This window comes from Micromys minutus (genome assembly GCF_963924665.1).
Source record: "Micromys minutus genome assembly, chromosome: 22".
Taxonomy (NCBI): domain Eukaryota; kingdom Metazoa; phylum Chordata; class Mammalia; order Rodentia; family Muridae; genus Micromys; species Micromys minutus.
In genome coordinates, this window is record NC_137957.1 from 23,555,433 (window position 1) to 23,577,399 (window position 21,967).

The 21,967-nt window shown below is 37.3% G+C and overlaps 1 protein-coding gene across 3 annotated transcripts in view; it reads left to right on the forward strand.

Moving 5' to 3' along the window:
* NAV3 (neuron navigator 3) overlaps positions 1-21,967 on the forward strand; it is a gene marked incomplete at both ends in the record, with an annotated part of 293,999 nt that overhangs the window by 258,420 nt on the left and 13,612 nt on the right. The window contains 10 exons of one of the 3 annotated variants that reach the window (XM_080934946.1): positions 2,191-2,312; positions 3,271-3,291; positions 3,998-4,170; positions 4,430-4,495; positions 5,736-5,889; positions 7,610-7,784; positions 12,377-12,474; positions 14,653-14,748; positions 15,382-15,550; positions 16,776-17,011. In XM_080934946.1, the coding sequence (XP_080791072.1) occupies positions 2,191-2,312; positions 3,271-3,291; positions 3,998-4,170; positions 4,430-4,495; positions 5,736-5,889; positions 7,610-7,784; positions 12,377-12,474; positions 14,653-14,748; positions 15,382-15,550; positions 16,776-17,011 (1,310 nt within the window). The remainder of the gene's footprint in view (positions 1-2,190; positions 2,313-3,270; positions 3,292-3,997; positions 4,171-4,429; positions 4,496-5,735; positions 5,890-7,609; positions 7,785-12,376; positions 12,475-14,652; positions 14,749-15,381; positions 15,551-16,775; positions 17,012-21,967) is intronic. The other 2 variants (XM_080934947.1, XM_080934948.1) reach the window with 2 other exon arrangements.

Sequence of the window (21,967 nt, forward strand, 5' to 3'; positions counted from 1 at the left end):
CCAAGAGGTATGGAGAGAGAGTGCTGCGGAGGAGCCAGAGTCTGTTTTGTTCTCATTAAAATAAGAATCTACTGAGAGGTTTAAAGGAAGGTACCAAAGGTTATTTTTTTTCTTCTAAGAAGAGATTTCTAACTACTGTTTATAGCCTTTTTAAAAAATAAGTAACTTGATAGATGTTCTTCAAGGAGTGCAGGTAAGGGGCATTGTTCTCTTCAGCTGGGCACTACTGATGCAGGCGATGAGACGTGAAAATGAATGAGGGGAAATGTATGCCTTTATAAATCGTGTCCTTATAAAAGAATTGGAACATTGTTTATTCATTCTGAATAAAATAAAGACTCTAGAACCCTTCAGCATTGATCTAATGTATTTGTGAGCGTTGTTACAAAAACTGTAGCAGAAGCTTGACCTTGTTTCCATAGGCTCATGGTCAACAGCAGCAGATATGGGAACGTGACCATCATCCTGTGTCTCACATTAAAAGATGTCAAATGAAAGCATCACCTGTGAATGTACTGATCTAGGTTTCAGATCAGTAATATTTTATTTATTTCAAAACAATCAACACTTTTACCATTACTGCTAAACATTATTATAAAAGTTCAAACTCCACGGACTTTTAAAAAATTTTTTAAAATTTATTCTTTTATAAAAGTTTTCAATGTGATTACCTTGCTAGAAATACTAATAAGGTGCCGGTATTTGTGCACATGACAATGAAGTTTACGAAGATGCGTATTTGTTTACAGAAATCTTCCTTTCCACACATGCATTTATTTGTACGATGCTCACAAAGCAATAATGTGCAGCTCGCTGCCAATCATGTTCTTATTCCTCATGAAATTAATAAATGGATCAAGATTTATTTCCTGCTGTTATTTCTGTGAAAACTTTTTAAATGCTATATAGCAAATTTTGACATCTTACAGATTCTACTGGAGTGTTTATTTGTTAGGTTAATCTACATTGAGGCAAATTAAATGTATTTCTACTAATGTTCTAAAAGCTAATTTGACTTCATGCATTTTCTTAGCGTCCCACTGACCATACCAGTTTGTTGCAAATAGATAAAATTTCAATTTAACTTTTGACTCTAATAGATCTAATGGCTATAAGGTAATTGTTTGGAATGAGTAGATTCCTTTGTAAAATATTCAATACCAAATGCTGTTCTCTTCCCCATTTCTTCTCTAAGCTGAAATACATACATTCTAGAGCTATCACAGAGACGTATAATAGACATCAGAACTAATGTAGCACCAATGGTCACACCACTGTTTTTCATTTGTACAACCATATTAAGATAATATTTAGTAGTTAAACATATTTTGTTGCTTTAACAATAAAATTATACCAAGAGCATGTGAAGCATTGCTTTTGATATTACTATTCTGTGTTGAGTCAGGGAGCAGGGGTGTGTTTGTAAGAACTGTATGATATTAAACTCATTATCTACATACAAATAACCACTTTAGTTTTTGCTTACACAGATGTTCTACACACACACACACACACACACACACACACACACACGAGACAGTTTTACTCAGGAGTCTGTTGGAGGTTTTTTCTCACACGTTATGTAATGGCTATTCCTGGTTGTCAGCTTGACTATATCTAGAATGAACTACAATCCAAACCTGGAAGGCTCGCCTCTGAATCAGATCTTGAGGCATAAATCTCAGGAGACTAACCTTGGGAAAGTTATAAAACATCTCTGCACTGCATGCCCCTCACCTGGCTGCTCACCTGTGAGATGACATCCTTGCATGGCTTATAAGGATTAAGTTGCCACTAACCTGGTTTGATTCCATGAAATGGAAACGTAATGAATTGGCTTTGGTAGCTTTATTTATAGCACAAATATTAAGAAGACAGAACTAATTCTTGGCATCTTGTAAATTTCTATTTGCTCCATGGAACTAATCATTTAGAAGCAAGCCAGTTTGGAAGTGCTGTGTGATTTAGGTATCAGTAAAAGTCATAAGCAGAGACTTTGGACTGAACTCAGAACTCTTCAAACCACTGCTGCCTCTGATAATAAACAAACATGGTTATACTCTACTAAATACATCAGACCAAACCGCACCGAAGTGAGCTGTAGAAAGCCTTGCAGAACTTAAAAGCCATACACCCTGTGTCTCCAGACTGAGAGCTCGAGTGAACCTGACAGCCTTTGTCTGTTTCTAGATCTCCGCATCAGAAGACAGCACTCCTCTGAAAGTGTTTCTAGCATCAACAGCGCCACGAGCCATTCCAGCATTGGCAGTGGTAATGATGCCGACTCCAAGAAGAAGAAGAAGAAAAACTGGGTAAGGCAATTTTTACTCATCACATTCAGAACCCGTGACTGGTCAGGGACTTAGCTTTCTTTCTTGGGGGGGAGGCAGTTAGAAATCTCCAGCTGTTGGCAGGGCTCCATTCAGGAACCAGCATCTCAATCCCTTTACTTCTCCTAAGATTAGGGAGTCAAGGTGGTGAAGAGCAGGTATGCAGGAGCTAGGGCCAGCAGCAGAGCGTTATTATGATGGAGAAAAGGAAGAAGATGTTGAGTAGGAAGAAGATGATAGAAATTGTGGTGGGAGAGGGAAAGGCAGATTGGAGGTGGTAAAGAAAAAGGAAGACATTTTGAAGCCTCAGTCCTCCCAACACCTGAATTCTACAGAGTATAGAGTGAATAAAGCACCAGCCCATAAGAAACCAACTCTATTAGTTTCTATTGATTATATGTAATACATACATACATATATATATAATTATAATATGTATGTGTGTATGTGTTTATATAGAAATAATATTCATGTATAGATAGATATAGATGTAGAGATAGAGATGACATATATATATAGATATATCCATATGTGAGTATATGGATCTATATCCAACAGAACATAGTAGGAATACAGAAATAGATCATAGTAGGAATTCCAGAATGATCTTTAAAAGATTTAAAACAATATCTTAAAGTTACTGGAGATATTTTTGATAATGTATGATAATATTAATCAGCCACTAAAAAACAAAAACCTTGGGCCAGTAAGGAACAGAATTTCTGTCAATACCTTGAGACAAAAGTCAGCATCCACATAGATCAAACCTTCGATTAAATTCAAAGCTGGTTGAGACTCTTGCTGGTGCTTTCTGTAAATAATGCAAACACATATCTTTTTGTTTTAGAAAAAAAAATGTTTATGCAGGTAATATTTTAAAATACTGCTCAGCCTTCATTCCCTTGATTTGTAATTCCACACTCTTTCATGTTTCTGCAAGGTGAACTCTAGAGGAAGTGAGGTGAATATAAACGGTGGACATTTGGCATGCATCTATACAAAACGCCCTACCTTGGCATGAATGCTATTCATTTTGGCAGCAGGCTTTTAAACCTTTCAGAAATCAGAATACCTTGTACGTCTTTCCTTTGTGCCTTTTCATTTTAATCTCAAATTTTCAAAAGAAGTAAAAAAAATACTTTCTGAATAGAGCTGTGGGGGTTACCAATTCTGTTTCTGAATAGTCTTGAAATTGGAAATTTGAATAGAAAAAAAATTACAATTAATGAAGTCTTAGGTGAATTTGGTTTCTTTCTTTTTTTTTTTTTTTGCTTTTTAAGTTTGTACTGTCAGCAGGATATAACTTGATTGTACCGCTAAAGTGGCCATTTAAAACAAATTGCCTTGAAGAGAGAAACCTTGGGAACAGAGATCCCTTCAAGGTACTTAGTTTTAAATGAGTGCTCTGACGGCCATGCCCTTGACCTTGCACTGTTTAAAAGCCCTCCATGTTTGCGCTGCGCTGGATTAATACAAAAACAAAAGGGAAACACAGAACGCAGTATTTAATGTTCTAGGGATACTGTGCCGCCATTGTTAAAACTCCGCTTTCATATACTGACCCCAGGCAGTGGCTAGGATGGCACCTGCAAACTAACGCCCCCAAAACCTGATCCCCCTCCAAGTTCAGATGACAAAAACAGCATAACCGCCTGTCTTTCTTGCAGCTGAGAAGTTCTTTCAAGCAAGCCTTTGGAAAGAAAAAGTCCACCAAGCCTCCCTCCTCGCATTCGGACATTGAAGAGCTGACAGATTCGTCCCTGCCAGCTTCCCCCAAGCTACCCCACAATGCTGGCGAGAGTGGTTCCTCGTCCATGAAGCCCTCGCAGTCCGCCTCAGCGTAAGCTCTTCCCTTTATAAAATTTCCACCTACCGTTGAAAATTGACCTCAGCCCAGGCCCGTGGCTGTATCCTAAATGCAGTCAGACACAGCGTCTGTCTCCACAGTCATTTCTATTTCTATTGCTATCAATGGTGGACAATATCTGTTTCTCTTAGGTTTTCTATTAGCATCTGCTCTTTTTCAGTCTTGTTCTACATTCTTCTAAATCTGTTTCTTACTTGCATTCATCCATGTGTCTAACTGTGCGTACGTGCAGGTCACCCCTTGTATGGCCACCCAAGAAAAGAAAAAATGGCCCTGTCATCTACAAGCATAGATCCCGGTAAAAATGGTGTGCTGCATGAAACTGTAAAGACGCAGGTTCTAACCTTGCCATGGTTTTGTTGTTATCATCGGGTTGTTTTCCTTTCCTGCCTTTTCTAAAATCATTTGCATGTGATCTGGCATCTGGCATTGAGTAGTTCCTTTTTTTTCAACTAAACATTGCTTTCTCAAAGCCATCCTAAAATCCAATTGTCTTTGATTGTATTTGATACTGTGATATTTCCATAGTACCCAAATTTTGATAGTATGGGAAGAAAAACTCACAGCATGTACAAAGTCATTGTTGTATAAACTACTTAATGTGGATTTCCTTGTATGTGAGATACAAAGCAGTCTCACTGTGCTTTGTCTGAATGATTTAATCACTTTTATAAGGGAAATTCATACCATGTCATTTTATCATCAGCTACTTAAGTCTTCAGATTGTATGTGGAAAAGTTATTAGTTAGAAATCTCTTGACAGAATTTATTTTTCTAACACAACTATCCATAAAACCCAAGCAAAGGCATAAGGATGTATAGTGCATACTATGACCTTCAGACAGCTTGCAGCTGGGCTGCCAGCACTGGGTTGAAACCGTCGGCTTGGCTTCATTACCTGTGTACACCTAAGCCTTCTGAATCTACCAGGAAGTTTGTGTAACACCCATCCAGTATTTAAATGTCCAAAACGAATCCCTGTCATTTATTTTCTACAATATTTCTATTGGATTTTCACAGAAACTTTATGATGACAGCCTAACAGCAAATAAGGTTATTGTTTGCACAGTTTTATAAAAGAGGGAATCAACATTTTGAGAGTATAATGATTTAGGTTTAGAAGGGAGAATCTCCTGTTACCAGTGGAGGGTTAAGTCTCTTGACAAATATACAATGACATGTACCAGTGACTTCTCTCCATATCGGCCACCAAGAATGTCTGATGATCACTTTTCCATTCTATTCTACCAGACTGTGTATAAGCATCAGAAAAAAAAAGGACAAAAAGGTGAACAGAAAAATAGTTGTTTTCAGTTTTGAACCTATGAATGAGTGCTGGCAAAACTCCTTTCTCTCTCTCTCTCTCTCTCTCTCTCTCTCTCTCTCTCCCCTCTCTCATTTTTTATCCTGTAGCTTTTGCTGACTGCAAATAATTTCTATGCCTGGTGGCTAAGACTCAAGTTCAGCTCTTTAAAGAATCATTCCTTTCCTGAGCCTCCGATCCTGACCACCTGTTTTGTCTTTGGTTTTTCCGTCAGGATCTGTGAGTGCACAGAGGCTGAGGCCGAGATCATTCTGCAGTTGAAGAGTGAGCTCAGAGAAAAGGAATTAAAGTTAACAGACATAAGGCTGGAGGCCCTCAGCTCCGCTCACCATCTTGATCAGATCCGGGAAGCCATGAACCGGATGCAGGTCAGTGTGGCGGTTCTTTCAAGAGATAAGACAGAGCGGTAAAATCCCAGCCTTTTGTCTTCTTAGTCATTAGATAACACATTCTACCTTAAAAACCATGGTGAAAAACAGTCTTTTATTTATTTATTTTTTGTATTTTTGTTTGTTTGTTTGTTTATTTCTGCAGTCTTTGCAACTCAGCTGTTAATACCAAATGGGGGATTTGCTCACATCTATGATGTCAGTGGGAGGGCAAACAGGCCATTTGTACTCACGGCCTATTTAATATACACAGGGAAGCGAATGGTTCAGTCAGGGAGCTAAGGTTTATGAAATTGCTGTGATCTCTGCTTCTTTCCTGTCTCACTAGTTACCGTTATGTTAGTTCTTAAATGATGCCCTCTGAAATTTGACTTTTACACATTTTTATTAAAAGCAAAATCACAACAACAACAATAATAATAATACTGAATGATCAAAAATCATTATGTTTAATCTATACACATCAAGAAAACTTTGACTGTTTCCATGTTACGTTCTGTTCTACATGTACTTTATGCTTATGGTAACTAGTAGGATTTCAATGCATACTGTCAAACCTTTAAAAGAATCAAGTATTAACAAAAACATATTCATATAGTTTTATGCTGAAATGCTTTTAAAATGCTTTTAAAATCTCTCTTTTTAAAATAAAGTTGTAAGAAAAAATTAAATAATAATACTGAAAACTTGAGATGTTCATCACAAGCTTTAGGATATAGAAGCAGACGTTATTCCAAATGCTGTCTGTGACACCAAAGCTTCTGTCCCTTCAGAAGCATCTATAGTCTAAAGTTCTGAAAGGGTCTGTGCTCTGACCCTTTCCACTTTAATTCTAGAAAGCAGAGATGGTTCCCAGGGCTCTGAAAAGCTGAAAAGCTAATGCTAAGCAGGTTTACCTACTGCTGTAGAGGATAACAGAAAGGTTTCTGTGCATGTGTAAAAACATATGCACACATAAATTGTTTTTAAAAAAATCAAGAGGAAAATTTGGGGAAAATATTTAGTTACATTTTCTAAAAATTTATTTTGTGTCTATCTGTGTGAATGTATAGGTACATATGTGTGCAGCAGGGTATACATTGATAGGTCAGAAGGTCAAGTGTTCTTTAACACTCTTTGCCTATTCCACTGAGTCAGGATCTCCCCACAAACTTACAGCTAGCTTATAAGCCAGGATCTCCCTGCCTTCACCTCCATTCTGCCCCCATGTAAAACAGGGGCAGGTTTCACATTTATACACAAGATCCCAGTTTGTTACATCTGTGCTGGAATCTAAACTATTTTTAATTGCTCAGCCATCTCTTCCCTCCTTTTTTTTTTCAGTACCATGAATTGAATTTAGGGCGTTAGAAGGCAAGCCCTCAAATATTGGGCTATATCCTTCACCTTAAAACTTATTAAATGTATATTTTAACAAAGTATACAGGACAAACACTTGACTTATATGATGAAAACCTGGTTTGATACTCAGTATCACAAAGAGTAACATTAATAATTGTGTCTGTGCTAGAAATATAGCAACATATACAGGTGAAATGGAGAACAGGCTCTTTGTCCTTCTTTGGAATGAAATCGTGTTTTCATAATTTATTTTGTTTGACATTTTATCATAGTATTTAACAAGCTTACAAATTAAGTCTGATACAAAATTTCCGACATTTTTCTCAAACGCTGTTTACATTTTACACCTCTGAAATAGAACGAAATTGAAATATTGAAGGCTGAAAATGACCGGCTGAAGGCGGAGACCGGTAACAGTGCTAAACCTGCAAGGCCCCCCTCTGAATCCTCAAGCACTGCCTCTTCTTCTTCCTCTCGCCAGTCCTTAGGACTTTCACTCAACAACCTGAACATCACAGAGTCTGTTACCTCAGGTAAGTCAGTGGGCCTGCGCCTGAGTCCCTGTATATGTGCCTGCTTGCCTGTGTGTGCGTGTATGTGTGTGTGTACATGTGCTTGTGTAGACCGAACAAGTTTATTTTTTACTCTCCTAATAGCTACTTCAAAATCCTCACACCAATCTTCAGAAATAGCTAAAATGTATCCTACCAATTCATTTATTTTGTTTGCTTATTTAGCTCAATAGTTCTTCGGAGACAGAGTCTAGCCTGGAACAAGCTTTCTAGACCATGTGGCCTTGTACACTCAGTGCTGCAGCTGCCTCTGCCTCCCTTCTGGGACTTTTATAGTTTTACAAGAACACTCTCTAATTCAGAATCTTAGAGATATAGTTTTCAAAAAAATCATAGTGAAGTACTTCTTCTGATTATGAATAGGATGAATGGGAACAAATGTCCTCTGCTCTGATTGGTGTTCATGAATATAACAATAATAACTTCATGCCAGTTAATGGAGTTTTCCTTATACAGAGTCAGTTTCTAAATTTGATTGCACTCGCCTTCATGATGTTAGCTAGTGAGCATAACACTGCTGTATCAACTGTCTGTTAGCTCTATTAAATTTTCAACAAAGGAAAAAACACACTGGATTCTCTTATATTATCAGCATACAAATGCTAGGACAAGAACACACATCATATGGGAGAAATTCATCTTTGTATCTGATGTGTAATTCAATTATAAGGTACATCTCTTCCTGGGACATTCAATCGTAGACATAGAATTTCCTTTAGGAATTGTTTACTTGGGTATCTGTGGTAATTACAGGGCATAACCACCAGATGACACTGGAAACCAGTGGTATACACGTTCCTGGGTAACCAGACATTATCAGAACCAAGACTCTGAACTCTGTCCCAAATCACACCAAGGTGCACAAGGAGCTGAGGATGAGAAGGAATATAATGTGATATTAAATGCTCTAAAACTGATTAGAATTTTATTAAATAACATCTTCAAATAGAATTAGAATATTTAAAATTCTGTTTTGATGGCCTTTCGGACTATAAAAGAAATATGGTGAAAATACTTCAGTACATATCCAGAAAACAATGAACAGTTCTAATCTTTCAGACAAACAATGCTTTTAACCATTTGGGAAGTAGCTATTGTTCCAGCAAACAATTACCGAGATTCATGACTAGAGATTGTATTCTCCTGGGAATTGTTGCCCCGGGTGATATGGAAATATAGAGTCTGAGAGATGCTATAACCACCTTACTGCCAAAAGGAAAGGTTTTCTATTGAGCACACAGAGAAAGAAGTAATATCACAGGCAGCAAAACTTATGATCCATGTAAAAATGGTGTGTTTTAAAAGCACTCTCTTTCAATAGTCCCCTAAAGTAGGTAGTTTCCACCCCTTTTTACACAGGGGTAAACCAAGTCTTACGAAAGTGACTCTGGTAGTATTTGTCAACATAAATAATGTATCCAGCAAGCAGAAGAAATAGTATTTAAGCCAAGATCTGGATAAATCGCTGACTGGTGGTTTTACTTACTTTTGCCTTAATTATCTTTCTATGTAACGCCAATGACACTGTTCATTTGTTTAGTGCTATGGGTTTATTCCACGTTGGCAGGAGAAATTTTGTGTCTTAGGCTTTTAAGAGTTAATATATCATGAAGTGAGCGACAGACAGACGTGGGAACAGCAACCGAGGTATATCTGGTTTGAAGGACAGCTACCCACTCAACACCATTGTGAAAAATTCTCTGCTCTCTCCTTGGTCTCTGCCTTCTCTCTGTCATGAGCATGTTCATAGAACTTCCAGACTTTGTTTACTAGGTATGGCTTTAGTGTCAGGTATCCCAGGGGCCCAAACAGGTAACCTGAACTCACTATGTAGCTAAATTTGGCCCTCCATTCCCAATTTCCCTGACTCTTCTTCAAAAGTGGTGGGATCACAGGAATGTGTCACTATGACAACCACATGCCCCACTCTTAAAATATTTCTACTATTTTTGTTGTTGTTGACTGAAGCTATTTTTTCTGGCCTTTTGCTTGCCTAGAGCTTGTCAGCCTTCTGGTCTTATGCCCAGCGCCACCTCCTGAAGGAAGCCCTATTATCTAGGACTTTGTCCTCTCTCTTTATTTCCAGCACATTCTGAATCACTTTGTTGAGAACATACATCCAGAGAAGAAAAGAAGGTTATTTTTCTACTTTGATATGCATCTCAATGTCCAGATTACCTCTTTTTTTATGCTAAGCATTTACTTGATATTTATGAATATTTATGAGTAACTGAGCAAGAGACTGAAGAGGAAGTTTGGTTATGAATTATAAAACGTTTAAATATGAACAACCAATGGTGTGCTTCTCTAAACCTCCAAAACTTGAAATGAGTAATTTTTAAGAAACAGTTTTATGACGCTTGCATTTATATATCTTGATGGGCTAAGTTTTATAATTCTATAGCAGCTCAGGGTGAAAAGCATTGTTGTCTCCTCAAATGTCAATCATTTATATCCTTTGAGAGTTTCATTCCGAAGTCATTCTAAAAGGCATAGGTTATACAACCCTTTACTTATTGTCATTGTTGCTAAAGGATAACTAGAAATAGTTCTACGACATTTTGTTTAGAGGAGAATAGGTATAAAAGAAAAAGATTGATAATATCATCTAGGAAATTAGTTAAATTCTTGTAAAGATCATTTTTGATGACTTAGAATTTTCCCATGAAGGAATAGACTAGGATTGAGCTCCATTGGAGAGTACTTGCTAAGAATGCATAAAGCCCAGAATTCAACCTACATGTAGTATTAATAGTTATAACAATAATAGTCCTTTGAGAGAAATTTTCATATACCTGATGCTGAACCAAATTACTCTGCTCAAATCATTCCTGTGACAGTGCCCCTCTGCACCTGTCCCAATGTTCTAGGTTCCCAAAGAAAACACACACACACACACACATACACACACACATACACACACACTAAAGGAGGGGGAGAGGAGGAGGAAGAGGTAAAGAGGAGGAGGGGGAAGAGGAGGGAGAGAACCCTTTATAATTTAATATGCCTCAAACACCTCAGTGACTAGGCCACTTCCAAACCTCCATATGGCTAACATTATCTCCTCTGATATTTCTGAGTTATTTCTTACTAAAACCTATATTCCATCTTGGCCCTGGAATTCCTCTCGGGCTGAGTTCCCCAGCACCTACTGATGACTATGTTCTCTATCCAGCATCTCTTAGGCATAGCATCTACTCCTTTCCTGCAATGGTGGCTCTCCACCTTCCTGTTCTTTTCTCAGTCCCTTGCCTGAAAATCTTAAAGCCCTGCCTCCGTCTCCCTGCTCAGCCACTGGACGCCAACAACTTTGTTTACCAATCACAACCAACTGGGTGCTGGGTCCCTCAGTGTCTTATGTGCAGACATGCAGATTCTCTCCTCATTTTAGGGACCAAATTTATAAGATATATTATATTTCTAAAAGTTGTTTATTAATTACATGATATTTAAGTATTTTTGCCTCTTCCTGTTTGAAATTATATATTTAATTATTATTGATATAATAGAGGTCATTCTAGAAAGGAATGGTAGCTCATCTGGTTATTCCCAGCACTCAGAAGACAAGATTGCCGTGAATTCCAGGCTAGACAATGAGAGAATTTGATCCTCTCTCAAACAAACAAAAATAGAAACATTTAATTTTCAAGAGTCATCTTACTAAGTTGTTCTGGTAATGGTAATAATCACAGTGCTTGCCTGTATAAAATTATTAGGGCGGTTGGGTCAGACACATGCATTATCTTCATCCACAGAATAATATCTTCTTATTAGTATTATATATGACTCAATAATATCATCACTAAAGGAAAACAACATATATGTGGGATATTTTTTGGTACCACTCCTCCAAATTGAACATTTATCTGCTATAACATATTTTACATTTTTAATCTTTAATTACATTTAAAATCTGGTGTGGTAAGTGTGAGTAAGCATTAGCATATGTTGGTAACTATTAGAATATTACTAAAAACAGAATTTTGTTCCTGAAGCTGTTAGTACACAGGATGCAGGAGAACAATGGGTGGTGTGTTTCTGTAGGTTTGCATAATGTCAGCCTTACTAACATGCTAACATCAGTCGCTGATAGTGATAGATGTAAATCAAGGGCTAACACAAGTGTATCTAGTACCAAATGCCTGAAAAGTGTTTCAATTGATGGCCACTCATATCACAGCACCTTTGCATCCATTCAATGAGAAACTAAATTGCTTCTCAGTTTGTTACAGTTATATTGGTTCCTGGCTGTTCCTCAAGTATTATCAAGATCTATTTATAAGAAAGTAAAACTCATTTCTTCACTTAAAGCCAATGGCCCAACACTTAAGTAAAGACCTTGGGAGGCGTCAATAAATTCTTAAACTGAAACATTAGGCCCAGCACATAGCTCATCCTTTTGAGAGCTGAGAGTTGAGGATTTTTAAACAGATCCTTAGCATAAAAAACAGGTACTGCCGCACAGTGCTCACATTGTAGGAGGGAGAAAAGGGAGACAGTGAACAACTAACTTCACGTTACTCCGTCCTGACTGTTCCTTTTGAATTCTGTAGATATTTTGCTAGATGACACTGGTGATGCAACTGGACATAAGGATGGCCGCAGTGTGAAAATTATGGTCTCCATCAGCAAGGGCTATGGCCGAGCCAAGGTATTCCACTGATCTTCGATACCATCTCAATTCTCTATAAGTCAGGAATGGGAAGTGGTCCTGATTTAAATGCGTTGTGTGTCTGAGGGTTTGTTCTTGTCAGTCTCCTAGTTATCTGCCTTGGTACCGGCCGGATATGTTATACATGGCAAAAAGATAGAGAAAATAAATAAATGATACCTCCATGCACAGGTTACTAAAGCTGCTGTGTGATTATTGTACAATGAAAGACTATAAGATAATGAATGTAATATTTTTAAAAAATGTGCCAGAGAGACAGTCAGCTGATATCAGTAGAGCACATTCCATTAATGACCTTTCCCATGTGCTTTTAAAGCACAGTCCTACCTCATCTGGCAACTATTTGACTTCTGCATTCAAATGTTATCTTCAAATTAATGATACTTGATTCTGTGTCCTAAATCTCAAAGAACTTTTAAAACGAATCGTTACTTAGTAGCCCAGAATACATACATTTAAAGATTAAAAATAATTAATCTCCTTGAGTTTTAAAAGTAAAGCACTGCTTCCGAAAATGTTGATCATAACCCAACGTCAAACTCTTCTGCCTGAGCTGCAGACTTGTGCCTGATTTTCACAAGTGGTCATGCATGTCTAATGGTCTCAGGGCAACCGAAACTACTTCCATTTGGAAACCAGCTGTTCCAGAGCAGTGTGCATGCACCCACTTTCACTGCCTTATAAACATAGCATGGAAAAAAACTGTTTTCAACATCTTTTTCAGGTACAACCCATGAGAGTTTTCTTGATATGCAAGGACAGCCACAATAAAGTGTCATGGTAGAGATGGCTTTTAAAAAGTTATTTTCTACCAGTTGCAGAGGCGGACAGGCCAAGGTCAAGCTTTTAGCCAGTGGGGATCCTGGTGCAGGCATTGTGATGGTCAACTTCTTGGTTGAATTTATGGTGCCTTTCCTCCTGGTCTCTGACAGGAAGAGTGAGGCTGTGCTTTGATTTCCTCATTCTCGTGGTCTGTGCTGGCCCTAAATGTCTGCAGGTTGCTCTGTGTCATGACACTGGAGGTTAGGACTTCAACAAGTGAATTGGGGGAACGTGTTTAGCCTCTAAGAGTACTAAAATGAATAATATAAAAACCACTTAGCTAAACATTCACAAACTTTTTCTATATTAAAAAATGGCTTTAAACCTATATCTTTGTAAAACAGTGATGGTAATTTCTACTTCCTGTGTTAAATATTATAGCTAATTGAAGATTATGGTTAAAGTCAGCTGGGTGATTTACTTCTGATATTTCTTCAAGAGGTGGTAGATGTCATGTGCTGTAGAATCCACACATTCTAAATGCTTGGCTCAATTATTATTTTACTACATTTTAATGGCCATTAGACTTTTGAAAATAAAATTATAATGTGTTACCTAAGTCTACCCACTGGTATCATCATAGTTATTATATTATTTCCACCTAGCTAAAAAATAAAGAATATTACAACTTAATTGCAGCTGACAAGATCTTGAATTTCTCATATTCCTAGGGGACAGCCCTCAATAATCCACCCTGTAAATAATTTAGATATGAGACCATCATTTCTACTATTAAAGTATGCCTTATAAGGTTTTCTTGTGAGTTCCTAGAGATTTTCTGACAAATTCAAACTCACACCTGATTTTCAAATAGGTAAATATGTCACCCATAAGTGTGCATAGGTAACCTAGTTGTTAATGATGCATTGGTTTTTTTAATTCAAATTAAAAAGAAAACACTGTGTGTTTAGTTTATTGAAGATGAAAATCATAAATTAATAAGACCAAGTTCTAGATTTGTTTGACAAGATCCATTCTGACTTCTGTGTCTTCTTCTGCATGGGATCTCAGAGCAGGAATGCATCAAGTACATCACTACAAAAAGCAATTCTGTCTGATAGCTGCCATTGTCTCTTTCTTCTGAACAGCTTATGCACCAGCTTACTTTTGACTACCCTGTCATCTAAGCTTTTTATTTTGTGTCGTTGTTCTAGCCATTACTTTATCTGTTTGGTTGCCTAGCTCATTGGGTTAGATTTTATTTCATATAAGCCACCACATATCATCTTAAACAGTAACTGTATTAATTATTTAATTAGAAAGTACAGTGATAAGGTACTAAATCTATTGGGTCTTATCTTTGTTTTTCTTTTTCTTTTTTTTTTCCTCCTTAAGGACCAGAAGTCTCAGGCATATTTGATAGGGTCCATTGGTGTTAGTGGAAAAACTAAATGGGATGTCTTAGATGGTGTCATTAGGCGTCTCTTTAAGGTAAGTATTTGACAGTAGCTTGTCATCAGTTTTAACACTTTCCCCTTGTGATGCTTTACCTAGCTTTCATAGCTTAGATACATCCGATTCTCCCCACCCCATCTCCATATAGAAAGATTCATTTCCCAGTACTGTTTAATACAATAATTCTTATATAGTCCATCTTTTTATTATTTTTTAAAAATGTATTTCTTCTATGTGTCTGAGTTGTCTGCATGTAAGTCTGTCACCATATGCATGCCTGGTGTCTGTGGCCAAAAAAATGACAATGGATCCCTTGGGCCTGGAGTTATAGATGGTTGTGAGCTATCATCTGGGTGGTGGAAGCTGAGCCTGGGTCTTCTGGAAAAGTAGCAATTGTTCCTAACCATGGAGCCATCTCTCTACCAGAAAAGCCTACAGGGCTGGGTATCCCAGGTTGGGCTCCCATCTAAGTAATAAAAAGGCCAACCATAGTTAGCTTCTGAGATCAAAGGAAATCACATACATTCAGGGTGATATGGTCAGAGAGAAAATTGTGACTCGAAATTCATGACAAGCAGTGTGCATTATCACCTCATGAATTTATCTTTGTTGCAGATGAGTTGAAGTTCTGTTTTGACCTTTTCCCCCCTTTGGTGTGGATTATTTTAGGAGTATGTGTTCCGAATTGATACATCGTCCAGTCTTGGTCTGAGCTCTGACTGTATTGCTAGCTACTGTATAGGAGATTTAATTAGATCTCATAACCTAGAAGTGCCTGAACTACTACCTTGTGGATACCTGGTTGGAGACAGTAATATCATCACTGTGAACCTGAAAGGTAAAATTAAAAGCGTAACTGTAACCCAGACCTCTCTTTTTTTATTTTCACTTAGTTTAAGTTTGCGTAAGTTATAATCTTTATTGACCGTTGCAATAACTTTGGTATGAACCAGATTTATTATTTGTTCTGACATATAAATTCCTACTAAAACCATTAAGATCCCAAGAAATTAATCTTAAATCCTATAACAAATGTCTAATTAGTTACCAAGACTTATACAAGAAGGGTAACTTGGCGATTTCAGCTTCTAGATTTTTTTTTCTATCTCATCTTTATAAGAAGAAATTTCAAAGAAAATTATTGTCTTCCCTGGAATAATATATTCATCACTATATTTTTGAGATAAACTATGTATATTCAGTAAACATCCATATTTGGTTAGAGAATGAAAGTCAAGAGTCAGGGGTAATGCATGTGGCTTCCTGGGATCTGGTTGTGACTGGTTATAGCTAATGTAACATCTTATGCAGACCTGCACCTTTATTCTTGTTTGAATGTGTTCAAGAATGAGATGGTGCCTACACAAACTGTGGCATAATAGAGGGATTAGTCAGTATTTGGTTTTATGATGAATTGGGTTAGTAAAAGAAAACAATGTTGCTCTCTTTTTAATTCTTTTCCAAACACTGTAATTTGTATTTTTTTTAAAAAAAAGCTTAAAGGGTTATACAGCTATGGTGCTTTTATGGCTGACAGAAACTAATACATATGAGGAGGAGGGCAAGAATTGTCCTATTCAGTTTTGGCATTTTGAAACTGGGTTTCAGCATGTAGTCTCTGCTGGCCTTGAACTCATATTGTCTTTCACTAAGCCTGGCTCACTCCTCATGAAGCCATTTCCCATCTCCCTTCTATAGAGCATTACGTACCTCCCTTTCTAATACAACACTATAAATAGAGCTCTAAAACAGGTTATTTATTTTTAATAAATAAATGAGTATTTCAACAAAATTAAATGTATGTGTTTCTTATTTATTTAATAATGGAAATATGCAGCTGGCAGCAAAGGCAACAGCTTAGATTTTTTTCACTGTACCTTCTACTCAATACGCTGTCTTTTCTTATGACACCCAATGTATTCAGGTTAGAAATGGCTACAAAATTATTTTGTAAGGGCTACATTTCTATGACTAATGAGATTTTATTTTGACTTAATAATATATTTTAGTTACTCCCCAAAACAACAATAATGCCTATTATTTCCCTTTGTTTCTCCCTTCAGGGGTAGAAGAAAATAGTTTGGACAGTTTTGTTTTTGATACGCTGATTCCTAAACCGATTACCCAAAGGTACTTTAACTTGCTGATGGAGCACCACAGAATTATACTCTCAGGACCAAGTGGAACTGGAAAGACCTATTTAGCAAACAAACTTGCTGAATATGTAATAACCAAATCTGGGAGGAAAAAGACAGAAGATGCAATTGCTACTTTTAATGTGGACCACAAGTCAAGTAAGGTAAGTCATAGGTACTATGAAAACAACCCTTACTTATCCAGAAGTGTCTTTCTTTAGCAATCAGGGCTTAAAATTATGTGCAAATTGCATTTCACGCATGAAAACAATAACTATCGATGTTGTCCACTAAAATTACAAGCTAGTATATAAACAAACTTTGTTTTAACTAATGTGCATACAGAAGCTGGTTTTATTAACAGTCACTTACCATGTGCTTGGGCACTGGGATTATGTAGAAGATGTCAGAACCTCTGTTGCTGATTTCCCTTAAACATACTTTTAGAAAGGGTTAGTTTGACAAGAAGAACAACTATGATTTATGTTGCTATGGAAACAAGAGTTAAATGACTTCACAGGCTAAGCTTGGTTGTATGCAAAAAAAAAAAAAAAAAAAAAAAAAAAACACCCAAGATTTGGTTTAAGCATCAATAAATGGACATAAATTAACTAGGACACTGCAGGAATCAGATTGATTTTCGAATAGCTGTAATCGTTGCAGGAATTCCAGCAAAGCAGCAATTGGCTTCTGTCATGTCTCTAGAGAAATTCTGCTTGAGGAGTTTGGGGAAGTGAAGATGGTTTCAGTGAGTCACAGTTCTAATATGCTACAGTGGTTCAACCCATCTGTTCTTACATTGTCATGTGAGGCTAGAAAACCTCACCAGCGCTTTCTCCTATACTTTCTAAAATAAAGAGTGCTAAAATGGAAACCAGGTGGTGCCTAACCTGTTCATAATACTGCACTAGCTTTTCCAGATCTGTGTATTGAAATCTCAGCTGTTACTACTTGACTGCTCTTGGGAAAGTGGATCTGTCATACCCATTATGTTGATAGAGTCCTAGTGAGAGAGGGTCATACCACGGTTTTCAGAATGCCCTAGTTGGATGATTTCAGCCCGACAAGCCTTTCTGTATGTTGGTCAATTACTGTGACTGTAATAAAATAGCTGTGATGAACTTAGAGGGAGGGAAGATCTATTCTTTCTCATACTTGTTGGGAGTTCAGTTTGTGATCAGATGGGCCCATTGTTGAACCTGGCGATGTAGAACATTATGGACACCAGAGGATGTGGTGAGGAGGATGCATATTGTGGCAACTAGAGATCAGAGAGAAAGAAAGGGAAGTTTGCGGAATCATAGCAATACCCTATAAAGACATGTGTCAAGGACATTCTTCCATCAGACCCATGCTCTGAGTCTTCTTCCTGGTACCAACACCTCAGTAGATGAATCAACTGATGATATTAGCAGCCACTTGGTAAGAGTCAGTTCCTCTGAAACCTTCCAATTAGCAAGCGAGTGCATAATGGCAAAGCCTTTGAGGAAACATAGAACATAATATCTGAGATTTACAAATTTGCAAAAGTACTGTTACTCCCAACACCATAGAATTCCTCAAATAAACCAAATGGTATAACTAAATAAACAGACCCTGTCTCAGTGAAGTGGTTCATTAAAATACTGAGGGGATTAGGAACTATTACTAAATTCCTTTATACCTTTATTTTCATTTCTAAACTTTAAAATAGAAAATTGTAGGGCTGTGGTAAGAACTCAAAGATAAATGTGTGGAGGGTCCTTTGTTTTGTCTTTTTTCGCTATGTTCTATGGTGTGTGTGTGTGTGTGTGTGTGTGTGTGTGTGTGTGTGTGTGAAGGGCAGCACACATACTTATTAATTATTAATTATAGCCTTTTGTTCCCAATGACGCTTTCTGTGCACAAGTACAAACCCTCTCCTCTGTAACACACATAAACCTTTGTTCACAATTACTCCTGAACAGTAATATACACACAGTGCAATGGGGTGTCTTAAACTCAAACACATGTAGCCTTTAAATTCTGGCTGTTTACTTGGCATTCATCATTATACAAATTGTGTTTACCTCACTTTCTGTCATCTGGTCTGAAGAATACCATAGAAACTGAGGTTTGGAACCCGGAGTCCTCTCTGAGCTGCAGTCGAAGGAGGCAGTTGCTCATTTGTTCCCATCTGCATCTTTAATGTCTCCTGTGATCCTTTCTGTCTTCACATCAAAGCCTTTTAGTCACCTCTCTTTCCTTTCCAGCTGAAAGATAAGAGAACTCTGAGGTCTCTGGGGTGCACCCTATGTTCTCTTCAGCTTGTCCTCATTGTTGATAAGCTGGCACGCCAGAACTACACACAGGTTCTTGGTTTTATGAAAAATAAAACAAAGGGGAGGGTGGTTAGAAAATAAGGAGAAAGGACTCAGAAGAGGAGACAAAAGCATTTTGATGAAGTGGAGGGGTATTTTATATATGGCTGAAATCAAATTTACCAACTCTAAAATTAAATGGGATGCAGTTTGACAATGTCAATTTCTCCAACAAAATGTCCTTTGAAAGACCTATTTATGTATAATCTTTTTCATTTCATGTTTTTTTTAAATAGCACTTGGAGAAAATCTTAATAATGGTCATTAAATTGTTTCTACCTCCATATTTTAGTGTATTTTTGCTCTCAGAAGTGCAAAGGCATTATGGCTGGATTGGCCCATATTTTGTTACAGCTAAGTGGTCAGGGGTGGGATTTTCAGGAGTATTTAAATAGAATGTGATGCTAGGAAGCAGTGAGGGGAAGAAACTCTTGAATAAGTAATAGAGCACTAGTCTGGAAATCACAAAATACAAATGAAAGATGTTGATTCTTTCCCTTCGTTTGTTACATATGAATGAGCTGTCACTCAAGCTGCTCACAGAAGTCGGACAAGAGAATATGGCTTATTATTTCAAAGTCTAAAGCAAATACATATAGCCATTTAGGGATTTGTTCGGGGGAGAGGTTTTAAGTGGGAGGGTGATGTAAGTGAAGAGATATGGGTAGCAATAAGGAATATAGATCTTTCCAGAAGAAAATGCTAATGAGGCATAAAACAATACGGATGGAGCCATATGATTGCTGCTTGGTTTTATGCTATGTCGTTACAAAGCAGAGGAGATGTGGCCAAGAATCGCTTGCTCAGAAGAAAAAAACATAAAAGATATCAAACAATAATCCGTCAGAGGGAAAAAGAGAAGCATTTCCTCATAGTTTTGGTACCTCTTCATTTTACATTCTGTTCCTCTTCCCACACTCCAAACCCTCCCTCAAGCTGCCAGCTGGAATATTGTGATTGAGAGCCGAGCACACAAACAATTACACTTTGTGACATTTGATATAACGGAGCCAGAAGGATGGAAATGGATTTAGAAAAGAGTACGTGGCCAGCTGAAACCACTTGGAAGGATAGGTGGGAATAGATCAGAAAACTGGCCTTGGCAGATTCATTTGTAATGTGTGTAGAGTCAAAATCCCAGAAAAACAACGATTCAGTCCCCATATAATAGTAGTGCTGCCCATGGTCTTGTGGTCTAGAGGTGGATTCATCTCACTGTCAGGTCTACCTGGCAGCAGGCTCTGCTCTCTCTTACCTGCCTTGATAAGGGTGACCAATGTTTAATCCAAGTTTGTCAGTCCATCTACCTAAGATTTGTATCCTGGGCTGAGAATCACAAAGTGCCTTCCAGGGGCCTCCAAAAAATCTGTATTTGTGCTGCACACTGGTCTGAGCTCTCTCATTTCCTTGCATGTAATATGTCAATGTTAAACATTTTTATTTCTATAAATTATTGCTTTCATAATTTTAATTTCTTCTTTCCATCCTACTTCCCTGGTAAGGTCTTCCTTGGTCTTTTCCACTGCTTGTTCAACTTATTTACCGACTGTAAATAAAAATATTCCCAGCCTTCTGAGCTCTCTCTGTATGTGTGTCTCTCTGTCTTTGTCTTCCTGTTCTTTCTTGGTCTCTCTTTGTCTCTCTTTGTGTGTGTCTCTGTCTCTGTTCTCTCTGTCCTCCGCTCTTCCTCCCCTGCCCCTCTTTGGATAATTCTAGTGGTTCCCATGTGTGTTGACTGAGATGTAGACAGGATCTGAGCATCACTGGCCAGACCATCCTCCCCATTTCATGAGATCAGATTATATAAAAGAATAGCAGATGTGGCTCTGAAAGGCATCAAGGACCATCCTTGTCCGTCCATCTCTACCCCAACCTAATTCCTGCCCTGCTAACCTTCCACAACTGTTTCTCACTGCCTGCCTTATAGCTCCCCTAAAGTCCCCCTTCACTCTATCAATTCCCGTGCTGGGAAATAGAAACTCTCTTCATAATTAAAATCTGACTCAATTATAATTCCCTAATGGTTTCTGTTGCTTTCTACACTAAACCCAAAATATCACACTTTTTCCGTTCAGCATGACAATGTTCCTTGGCTTTGACAGTTCTCCGGGCTCATCTCCTTTCTGTGCCACAAAATCCCAGTCCTAACTCAGTTACTTCCCATGAACATTACATAAGTCAGTGTGGTCAACAGGAGATGTTGCATTATACCATCTATCATTTCAGATTATAAACTTCCCTCTAAGTTATTTGCCTCCATTTCTCTTTCTCAAAGCTCACTCTTTGCCCTTGTCTTTGTAGACACTGCATTCTCATATTTCTGACTGTACCCATTCCTGTTTTTCTATGTCTTCTCCCATTTTCAAACATCAAAATGTTCCCTAATCATTAATAAAACACAGTTATAGTTTCAAGTACTTCTGCTACTTGGAAATCTTTCCCAGAAGCTGTGGGTCATCTTTACATGTTGTAAAATGAAATATATAAAAATAATGTCATTTTCCACTTAATTATAGTTCTATATATATATTGCCAAACCTCTTTCTAGATAATAACCTTGTTGAATTATTTTATTACTAATAGTATATACATTATAATATACATTATATGTTATAACAATATATTATAATAAAATTATATATACATATATAAATTATATTATATACATATTATATATAATTAAATTATATATGTATATTATATATAATTATACATTATATTTTTTTCAGTCCCAGTATATATGGCACATGATAAAGACATGTTGCAACAATGAATAACTTC